General features: G+C 32.3%; 2 protein-coding genes across 4 annotated transcripts in view; both read left to right on the top strand.

Annotated features, from left to right (window-relative positions):
• NEDD4 (NEDD4 E3 ubiquitin protein ligase) overlaps nucleotides 1–11732 on the top strand; it is a 613929-nt gene that overhangs the window by 308146 nt on the left and 294051 nt on the right. The window lies entirely within an intron of this gene.
• The window catches only part of RFX7 (regulatory factor X7), a 161321-nt gene that overhangs the window by 113378 nt on the left and 36211 nt on the right, over nucleotides 1–11732 (top strand). For all 3 annotated transcript variants that reach the window (XM_054451606.2, XM_054451607.2, XM_063652643.1), the window contains 2 exons: nucleotides 392–474; nucleotides 1975–2097. In XM_054451606.2, the coding sequence (XP_054307581.1) occupies nucleotides 392–474; nucleotides 1975–2097 (206 nt within the window). The remainder of the gene's footprint in view (nucleotides 1–391; nucleotides 475–1974; nucleotides 2098–11732) is intronic.

Below are 11732 nucleotides of genomic sequence, written 5' to 3'. Positions count from 1 at the left end.
TCATAGCCAGTTAATGGTTAGATGAAGACTAACTAATAAATGTTTCTTTTGATTCCTGGTCCAGTACTTGTCCTATAGGAGAAGTAAAACCCTCCTTCTTTAAATGTGATTAAAAATGAGAAGCCTTTTTCTGAGCCTTGGTCAATAATTCTATTTATGCCCATGATGTAAGAACTAATAGGGAAGTACCATTTTCTTTTATTAAATTTTTGTATGCAATAAATTTATCAAATAACCTAATTGTATTATTTTAGTGATGAGAAAAGACAAATGATTCATCTGTTTTAAATTTAAATGGTCATTATCGTTTAGGGAGATGTTAGTAAATTTTGTTTGGGGAAAAATTAGTGTTTTTTAAAAATGATCTTTCTTTTTAATCCTTTGTAAATAGCAAGAAGTTGAGAAGTTTACAGACCTAGAGAAACTCTACCTCTACCTTCAGCTGCCTTCTGGTCTCAGCAATGGAGAGAAAAGGTATATCTATTCTTGTCCTTGCTATGATTATGCTGTTTATAGAATGTCCCTAGGATATATGTGAGGTGTGTATGTTTTGGTTGTTACAGTTTTTGCAATATTCCTGAAATCATTAGAAAACATACTGGCAAAACAATACATCATTTTAGTCTTTGGTGATATTTGGTTAAGTATTTACTTGCAGTTTTTGCTAATTTATTTGTGCAACTGGGTAAATGCTATGACATGCAATTTGGGTTTTGTTTCATAGACAGATGAATATGTTTATGCAGTGTGAGGGATTGTGAAAATTGAACGGAAAACCAAAGAATAAACAGATAGGTATCATAAGGAATAAGGTACAAGAGTTTTTTTAGGTACTATCAGATAAACACATCATAGAATATAAAACAGAAAATAAAGTGAAATTGCCTGTATGAAACATGAATTCATAAATGTAAGGTGTGTTAAGTGCTTGGGGTATTACTATAGTTTCATCATTAAAAATTATAGAAACTGGAGAGAAGCTGTTCATTCAGTCATTCTAATTTTTAAGAGTTTCCTTAACCTTTTAAGTATTTCTCAGAATTCATCTCATTCATATAAATTATGCTTATCATTCTATTTTTTAAAACTGTATCTAGAAATAAATGAAATGAAAATTATTTGAGTTTTATCTTTTTTTCCCTCAGACCAAATTTTATCACTGTTTTAATCATGTTATGTCCTAGACACTTGCTCAGTGTTTTCTTTGAAATTAAATAAATTATTCTTACAGATAGCTGAGATGGATGTCACAATCAGTAGAGTAGCTTCCCTTGTCCTATCTTTGGTGTCCATTTCGGTATTTATTTATAAGTAATACTTCCATATAGTAAAAGCTTACAGTGTTTAATGGATATGTCAGGCTGAGGCAGGGGGCCTGGCTTTAGGAAGGATTGTAGGGGGAGATTTGTCTGTTCAGGATCTCTCTGGTACGAATTCCATTCTGGAGCATAGAATGCTTTAGTAAGATTTCCAAGTAGTTACATATATATATATATATATATGTGTGTGTGTGTGTGTGTGTATATGTGTATATATGTATATGTATGTGTGTACATGTATATATATATATGTATATATATATTATTTGAGAATGCTGAGCAAATAGAAATAAGGAATTTTTGTATAATTTTGTTTTAAAGTTTGATGATTTATTTGGTAAATGTAGGCAAATGAACAGGTAAGTACATGAGCAGATATCCACTTAAAGGTGATTTTTGACCAAAACAAATACTTTGTCAGTGCTCCATCACCTGCATGGGGAGGGATGGAGCAGGGCAGTAACTTCAGTCTTACACTAGCTGTGGAAAACAGCTCACAACCATAGGTGGACAATTATCTACTAGATGTCCTAAGTTTGGTTTGGTCGTTTATAGTGTATTTGTATACAGTTCTTTAGTGGAACATTTAGGCCTAGCTCAAAAATTGTTAATGAATTGCTGTCTGGTCAGCTAAAACATGTTTTCATTCTATTAGTGATCAGAATGCCATGTCATCTAGTCGGGCACAACAAATGCATGCCTTTTCCTGGATTCGGAATACCCTAGAGGAACATCCGGAGACTTCACTGCCCAAACAGGAAGTCTATGATGAGTACAAGTAAGTAGTATGTGTAATACGGCATGCTGATATATTAAAGAGGTAAAATACTATACTTGGCCATAGTGATTTGTTTTATTATTGGTGAATATCAAGCTGGTATATGGGAACTACACTTAGAAATCTCTTAAGATTCATTCCAGCTCTAAGCTTCTGTAGTAGCATGTGTAATAAAGGGGGGCAGGATTAATGAATAAAAGGATTTCTGTAGAGTTCTTTAGGATGACAGGAGAGAGGTCAGAGAGTACAAGGACAGTGGTGTAGGATTGGTGAATAAAAGGATTCCTATAGAATTCTTAAGTATGATAGGAGTGTGTATCTGGGGTTAGAGTGGAAGGCAATAAATAAATCAATACATAAGGCAAAACTAAAACATGATTTTTTACTTGGACTTTTTAAAGGCCCTTTTCATGAATCTAAAAGTCTTCTAATTCTTCTCCATACCAAAGAATATCGTATATTATTTATCAAGGACAAGAGAGTTCAGTGACTTGCACATATTAGACACTCAAATTTGGTTGTATTTACAATTTATTTAAATCCAGGATACAAAAGTATAGAGGCTGATGAGCCCTTCTGGTTAGAAAAAGGTTAATAGGTGCTAAATATAGTCTCGTTTAACATTTTTATAATTGATTTGGAAGGAGGAATTTATTCCAGCAGAGTAAATAAAACCAAATTTGAGGTCATATTGAAATGTCAGACCAACAAGCATTAATGTGTTGTACTTACAAATTTGGGGGAAAAAGTGTCAAATAAGTGCTATTGCTAACCAGTGTAAGGTAATGCAAAGGAAATTGTACTTATTGAGATTATTGGTATCTATTCACAATTCTTACTACCTCACCAAAAGAAACATAATGGAGCTAGAAGAAAGTCTAGATAAAAATATCTGAAATGGTCAAGAGAACAAAGTTAAACTGAAGAACTCTAGATTTATTTTCTCTTTACAAAGGTTAAAACTGAGAGTGCATGTGATCCAACTTGTTCATTCATTCAGTCTACAACAATCCATTGAATACCTATATGCCAGACCCTGTGATAAGTTCGCAGGATACAATTGTAAACAGTCACAGCCCTTGCCCTTATTCAGCATATATGCATATATATATATATATATATATATATATATATATATATAGTTAGAATAAGCATAGATTCTTCATTAAATTCAAGTTCGTTAAAATAGACCCCCCTCTGAAACTTCAAAGAAGCAAATTTGAATTCAGTAAAAGGTTGTAGAAATCAGGTAAACTTGTATGATATGTTGAAACTCTGGATTGAAGATCAAGAGAATAGATTCTGCCATTAAACTTGTGTGACATAGGCAAGTATTTTAACCACTTTTTGTCAGTTGGTTCATCTATAAAATGAGGCAGTTGAAGATGTATGAGGTTTCTTTTTTGTTTTTTTTGTTTGTTTGTTTTTTGAGACAGGGTTTAACTCTTGTCACCTAGGCTGGAGTGCAATGGCACGATCACAGCTCACTGCAGCTTTAACTCGCACTCCCACCCCCACCCCCACCCCCACCCCCAGGGCTCGAGCGATCCTCCTGCCTCAGCCCTCCGAGTAGCTAACACTATGGGCGCGCATCACCATGCTCGGCTAATTTTTGTTTTTGTTTTTGTTTTTGTTTTTTGTAGAGAAAGAGTTTTACCATTGCCCAGACTGAGGTTTCTTTTAGCTCTAAAATTCTAAAAGTTGTCTCAAGTAGGGAATGTTAAAGGACTAATTATCCAAAGATGTCTTGCTGGTTTTCCAAAAGGCACATTGGGCAAATAAATGTGTGACGTTTCCGTAACAGACTAATGAAGGAATACAGGGTATTCATATAATTTTTGAAGTGATGACTTTCATCTGCACCACCCTTCATAATACCTTAGAGAGAGCACGCTGCATTTGCAGAAGAGTGATCCTGGCCCATGAAAGCAGTCCTTATATTCCTAAAAGTTTTCTGCCTTTGGCAAGACATGGCTATGTTTTCCTATAATATTTGAATTTTTCCTTGAAATCTTTTTCAAAGATTCCCATAAATTCTTATGATTTTTTTTTCTAAAAAAAGTTAAAGGATTTTTTAAACAAAAGAGACCCAAAACATCACATTGTTTGGGAGGAGTAGTGAGAACTGCAATTTTGAGCAATTAATTTACAGTTCAGTAGAGAGCAACAGAGATAAAAGAAAGTGATTTAGATAGGCTGCAATTTAAAAAGGCAGTAGTAGGTAAGGGAGAGTTTTTATAATAGCATGATTAGGAAAGAAATGCCAGTTCTGTTCATGGAATTGGAGAGAATTATGCTAATAATAATTAATAGAGTACTATACACAAAATATCTGATTCTGGGTATTTTAGTTCAAAAAATTTCACTAAGAATATTTCACTTATTTACTGTAGTGTTCTCCATAGCATTTCCACATAGTAGGCACTAATTTTATAGTAAGAGTGATTAGAGCGGAACCTGATCTCTGACAGTGATGATAAAATTTGTGTTGTAACAGACCTTGTAGGTCTTCCACTATGTTCCTATCCTCTTTTTATAGATGAAAACATTGAAACCTAGAGAAGTTAAGTGACTCTACCAGTGTAACAAAACTAGTGAGGGGCAGATCTAAGACTAGAACTCAGATTTCATAAGTGAGTTCATAATAGGTTAAGAAGGTAAGCGTGTTAAAAGTTGAGTAATATCAAACTGAGTGAGTAGAAAACATTGGACGAGTAGTTAGAAATACTGCTAATATTATTTGGCCAGGACTTCCACTTGGTGTAGATAAATAAGCACCTCAGAGTATGAATTAGTTTACATATGGTTAGTATACGTGCATACAAATAATATGGTTATTGTAAGAGACACAGCATAATAACATGACACGTGCTAGGAAGAAAGAATGTTGGTGTTTCCATAGAATTACAGCATGTGGTAGAAGCTGTTGTTCTGTTATTTGCTTGTACATTGCCTAAAACCATAATTTGCCATTTGGGTTTAAATAATTTGAAAGAGATAAAAATTGTAGAAACACTACAGAAAGGCAAAATGTAGATCAAAGTATTAGAAAACAGTTAAAAGTTTTACAATTATGTTGTCTAAAGAAAACTAAATAGAATATAGCTATATATTTTAAGAACAAGAGTTTTAAATCACAGGAGAGATTTCAGTTAGACACACAATCATTTAGGCACTCATTATCCTGTTTAGAGTGCCTACATGAAATTTCCCGAATAAAATCTTAACAGGATCAGTTTAAGACTGATCATTCTATGTTCTCAATATTCAATGAAAGAAATGATGTTATTAATATGAAGTATCCTTTTAAGTTATTCCTGTTGTGTATGGACCCTTTTATAATTCATTTCAGTGTATTTAGATGTATTTGTGTGAAAATCCCTTTAATAGTCATTAAAAGCAAAATCCCTTTGAGGAAAAAAATGAAGTTGTAATCTCAGACAGTAAAGACTGGCTTCTTTTAACTGTGTTTTCATGCTAAATTAAGATATTAATAGAAATAAAAAGCTTTAAGGAGCTTTCAGTATGCACAAAGAGTTTAATTTACAAATGATTTTGAGCTTTTTTATTTGTTGAAACTTTTGAATTCTAATATTCATGTCTTCAGGAAAATTATTATCAGTGCATTGATTTTTATACTGTTTTTCTAATTGTAAAATGTATATTCATCATGAAAGTTTGGGAAAATAGTTATAAATGTATAAAGAAGAAATTTAGCACCTGTAATCTCACTATCTGAAAATAACCATCTGGTTTTATTTCCTTATAGTTTTTCTAATGCCTTCTTTAACGTATACATTTTTGTTGTTGTTTAACCAAATTTGGCCCCACTGTTTATGCAGTTCTTGGGTGAGAGGGAAGTTGCAAATAGCACTGCAGTGAACATCCTTGGCTGTATAATTTAATGTAAATTATCAAAATTGGGATTGCTGGCTAAATACTGTTGTTATTCACTAAATGCATTTCCTTCTGATATGTTTGTTCTAGCCTTTTACATGTCCGTTTATTAAAGACATAAATATTAAAACGTAAATGTTTTTTCAAGATTGCTCTTTGTTAATTTTAGTTAATTTTTAAATAAGTAGTCTGATCTGTACACTTTTGTCACAGCTTGTAACATTACTATTATGCTTAGAAAAAACTTCTCCATGCCACCAGCTGCTGAATACTCACATATATTTTTCCTAGGTATTTTTTTATTTTATTTTTTATATATAAGCCTTGAGTTTATCTGTGATTTATTTTAGTAAATGCTATTAGATAAGGTACTTATTTTAATTTTTTCTAAATGATTAATTATCCCAGGTTTTTTATTGAATAATTTTTGTCTTAACACTAATCTATAATGTACTGTTAACCTTACTAAAGCCTTCTGGACTCAGTTTTCTTCTTTTATGTTCTCTGTTTTTCTGGTAATACTATACCACTTAGATATTTTAGCTATTAAATGTTTAAATAGCTGACAGGGCCAATCTTTCCTCCTTATACTTCTTTTTCACAAGTTTCATTGGTTTTATTTTTGACCAGTTAATTTTTTTTACAGGAAGTTGCGAATCAGTTTTCTGATTTTAAAAAAGGAAACTCTAAGGGGATTTTGATTCAAACACATTAGCTGAAAATTTTAGAAAAATTAACTACAGACTGGAAATATGTTTCTTAATTTACATGTTTCTTTCATGCCCTTCAGTAATGTTTTGCCTTTTTTCCCTCAATTAAGTTCACTTATTTTCTCCTTTAACGTAATCCTCGGTAATTTCTATTATTCATATTGTGAAAAATATGATAATATGAAAAATATGAATAAATATGAAAAAGACTATTTGTTTTGGTTTATAGGAACTTCCTAGATTTCTGTTATTTTTATGTTGTACATTTTATATTTACTGAATTTTGTTTAGTCCTTAATTTTAGTTGTTACTTTTGACTTTTCTAGATAGTTTATCCTGTGAATCTTCTTCATTGTCTTTACTTTGTTATTACATTTAATAAGACTTTCCTTCCAATTTTACATATAGCAGTGATAGGCATCATTTCCTCTTACAGTAAGTTCACTGATGTTAATTATGTATCACTTATAGTTGAACAAGACTTTATTTTCTTTTTAATGAGAAGTGAATATTGGAATTCATTAAATATTTTGGCATCCAAATGAGATTATTTTGCAGTGCTTCTTATTTGACCTGTCGATGTGATGTGTTTTATAAAGATATTACTTAATATAGGCCGGGCACAGTGTCTCATGCCTATAATCCCAACACTTTGGGAGGCCAAGTCTAGAGGATCACTTGAGGCCAGAAGTTTAAGACCAGACTGGGCAACAAAGCAAGACCCTGTCTCTACAAAAAATTAGCTGGGCATGGTGGCATGCACTGGTAGTCCTAGCTGTATGAGAGTCTGAGTTGGAGGATTGCTTGAGCTCAGGAGGTGGAGGCGGCAGTAAGCCATGATCGCACCAATGCACTCCAGCCTGGGTGACAGAGTGAGATCCTGTCTCAAAAAAAAAAAAAAAAGATACCTAATATAAACTCTTATTTCTAGAATGAATGTCCTCCTTATGTTAAGATGTGTTATCTTGTAGTGTACCATTGAGTTCTATTTTCAAGTGTATTATTTAGGAACTTTGCATCTACATTCATAAATGAATTTGGTCTGTAATTTTCTTTTTTTTTATGCTATCTTTGTCAGGTTTTGATATCAGGGTTAGGCCAGCTTTGCAAAATGAATTGGAACTCTTTCCCTAATTTTCTGTGCTCTGGAACAGTTTATATAGCATGGGACTTATTTATTCTTGAAAGTTTTAAAGAACTCAACTACAAAACCATCTAGGCCTGGAGCCTTTGTTGGAGGTAATTCTTTGACAGTTTTTGTGTTTTACACTGGTTAGGTTTTTACTTTATTCATCAATTTTGGTCATTTGTTTCTCTCATAAATTTAATATCTTTTGTATCTTCTTATATGCTTTTTGATATTTCTAGTTTTGTACATTGAATTTTCCTCTTTTTTCATATTTCACTTAGCCTAATTTATTTTTTTGATTTTTCTTTTTTAGACAAGTAAAATCTGATATGTTTTATTTTCTTGTCTTTTTTTTCATTTATTAGGTGCTTTTATTTTTGGTCCTTCTGGTTTTCTTGGGTTTTTTTCTTACTTTTTAAATGGAATGCTTAACTTTGTTTTCATTCTTTCACATTTAAAACAGGAACATTTATATCTATGAATTTGCCTCTCATTATAGTTTTGGCTGTATTCCATTTGATATGCATATGAGTTGTTATAATTGCCATTATTTTCCAATAGTGTGGAATTATTGTTTTGCTTTTTTCTTTGACCTAAATTAGAAGTTTGTTTTCTTTTTAAATTTTTCATGTGTTTGAGGGTTTATTTCATTTTATTTTGTTTTACACTTTGTTATTTTTAGTTTTATTAAATTGTGGTCAGAGAATGGGGCTTAGTTTCTGATATTTTTATTGAGATTTACTTTCAGTCTAACAAATTATCAATTTTTAAAATATTTTGACATTCTCTTTCTGTAGCTCTGTATATTCCATTGATTGCACTAAATCAACTTTTTAATATTTTTCAAATTCTGCAAAAAATTCTTTTTGTCTGTTAACACACTGCTCATCTTCAACTGAGTAAATCTCTCACAAAAATGATGTGAAAGATTCTTTATCACAGTTCCTTACTGTATTTTTTATGAGTTTTGCTTTACAAATGTTAGGATTAACACAAAAGTTTCATGATTTTGTATCCTTAGTAGAGTTTCAAGAAAATTAATTTTAGGCAAATACAAGTACATTTAAGAAAATTAACTATTACAGGATAGGGAGTTTTCAGCTACCATTTACAAATGGCTTAGGAAAATCTTTACAAATTGTACGCTGGGAGAAGCAGCCACATGTACCATGGCCAAAAAGATCAACCATAGGAAACATCATCAGAAAAATACCAAAACCAGAAATGTTTCACCCGTCTACAAAACCATGATAATGCCAGATACCTCAGCCTGAACTATGCCAAGTAGACATTGCAAGACCTTTATGAATTCCTAGTTTTAGAAATACCATTACTTTTTTAGATCTCTTCACTTTGTATTCATTGCCATCATCACCTACCCTGGGCGACTGCTTTGTTTTCAGGGCAGTTTCCTCTCCAACTTCCTGTTATAAAAATTTTCAGACGTAATAGAAATGTTGAAAGTATACTGTAAGAATATCCATGTTCCTATGTGCTTCACATAGGTTCAACAATTTTTTTCCTGTACCATTTGTAAGTTGTGGATATGATACTTCTCCTAAGAATAAGGACAATCACTTTTATAATACTTTGATTACATCTAAGAAACTTAACATGAGCTCTATAAAATTCATCTATTACCTGATTCGGAGCCTTTTTTTTTTTTTTTTTTTTTTTGAGGGGGAGTCTCACTCTTGTCACCTAGGCTGGAGTGCTGTGGTGCAATCTCGGCTCACTGCAACCTCTGCCTCCCGGGTTCAAGCGATACTTCTGCCTCAGCCTCCCCAGTTGCTGGGACTACAGGCATGCGCCACCACGCCTGGCTAATTTTTATATTTATTGTAGAGATGGGTTTCACCATGTTGGCCAGGCTGGTCTCAAACTCCTGACCTCAAGTGATACACCCACTTCGGCCTCCCAAAGTGTTGGGATTACAGGCGTGAGCCACTGTGCCTGGTCCTGTTTTTAACATAGAAAAAAATAAGTTATTCTTCTGATCTGTGAACATGAGATATCTTTTTGTTTACTTAGATCTTTAATTTCTTTCAAAGATGTATACATCTTAAACTTCTTTTGCTAAATTTATTGCTCAATATTTCTGATTGAAGTGGAATTATTTTTAATATCACTTTTGGATTAGTTGTTGCCAATATATAGAAATAAGAATGATTTTGTATATTGATCTTGTATCCTGCAATTTTGCTCACCTTTATTAGCTCTAATTATAGGATTTAGTGTATTTCTTAGGATTTTGTATCTATTTCATCTGAAAATAGAGATAATTTTACCTCTTCCTTTCTAATCTGGATGTCTTCTCATTTATTTTCTTGCCTGATTGCCATGGCTAGAACTTTCAGTACAGTGTTGAATAGAAATGGTAAGAGTGGACACCCCTTCTTTGTCTGTTGCCTGATATGAAGAGGAAAGCTTTCAGTCTTTTGCCGTTAAGTATGATATTATCTGTGGGTTTTTATTGATGGCCTTTGTTAGGTCAAGGAATTTCCATTTTGTTACTAGTTTGTTGGATATCTGTCAAACGTTTTTTCTGCATCTATTGAGATGATTATATCAGAGGTTTTTTTTAGATGAACTGAATATAGTGTATTACATTATTATTTTTGTATGTTGTACCTATCATGCATTTCTGGGATAAACCACATTTATCCCAGATATACATAATCCATTATGTATGCAGCTAGTTTCAGTTTGTCAGTCTTTTGTTAAGGATTTTTGCATCTGAGGGATATTGGTCTGTGGTTTTCATTCTCAGAGTGCTTTTGTCTGATTTTGGTGTCACGATAGTGTTGGCCTTAATATAATGAATTTAGAACTATTCCCTTCTAAACTATCAAAGAGTTTATGAAAGATTGATTAGAATTCACCAGCTAAACCATCTTGGTCTGGGCTTTTCTTTGTAGGTACTTTTTAAGTTACTAATTCAATCTCTGTTACTGGTCAGGTTATCTATTTCCTTTTGAGTCTATTTTGATAGTTTGTGTTCTTCTAGAATTTTGTTTCTTTCATGTATATTATCCAATTTGTTGTCATACAGTTTTTCATAGTATTCCCTTGTAGTACATTTTGTTCAAGGTCAGTAGTTAATACCTCCGTTTTCATTCCTGATTTTAGTTATTTGAGTCATCTCTCTTTTTTTTTTTAAACTTGGACAGCTTAGCTAAACATTTGTTAGTTTTGTTAATCTTTTCAAAAAAACAATTTTGGGGTTTACTTTTTTTTCTAATGTTTTTATATTCCCTATTATATTTCTTTCCACTAGAATCTTTATTATAGCCTCCTTCTGCTTGTTTAGGAGTGAGTTTTCTCTTTTGTTTCTAGTTTCTTAACCTGGAAGATTAGGTTATTGATTTGACACCTTTCTTCTTTTTTAATGTAGGCATATGTCCATATAAATTTCCTGCTAAGCACTTCTTTGACTACATCCCATATATTTTGATATGTTATGCTTTCATTTTTATCTGAAGTATTTTCTAATTTCTCTTGTGTTTTTTTTGATCCATTGATTATGTAGGAATTTAATTTTCACATACTTGTGAATCTCCTTTTCCTTCAGTTATTGACTTCCAGCTTCTTTCCATTATGACCAGAGAAAATACATTGTGTGATTTCAGTTTTTTTAAATGTATTGAGTATGATCTATCCTGGAGAATATTCCATATGCACTTGAGAAGAATGCTTTTTGTGCTTTTGTTGGGTGGAGGAGTGTTCTGTAGATGTCTTTTAGGTCTAGTTGGTTTATAGTGTTGGTCAAGTCCTCTGTGTCCTTATTGATCATCTGCTTATTTCTATTCATTATTGAATTGGAGCATTGAAGTCTCTGACTGTTATTGCTGAATTGTCTTTTTTTTTTGTTTTACATATTTTGGAGCTCTGTTGTTTGC

This window comes from Pongo pygmaeus, chromosome 16 (assembly GCF_028885625.2).
Source record: "Pongo pygmaeus isolate AG05252 chromosome 16, NHGRI_mPonPyg2-v2.0_pri, whole genome shotgun sequence".
Classification (NCBI taxonomy): domain Eukaryota; kingdom Metazoa; phylum Chordata; class Mammalia; order Primates; family Hominidae; genus Pongo; species Pongo pygmaeus.
Note: the sequence above shows the minus strand (reverse complement) of the source record. Positions and strands in the feature narration are given on the sequence as shown.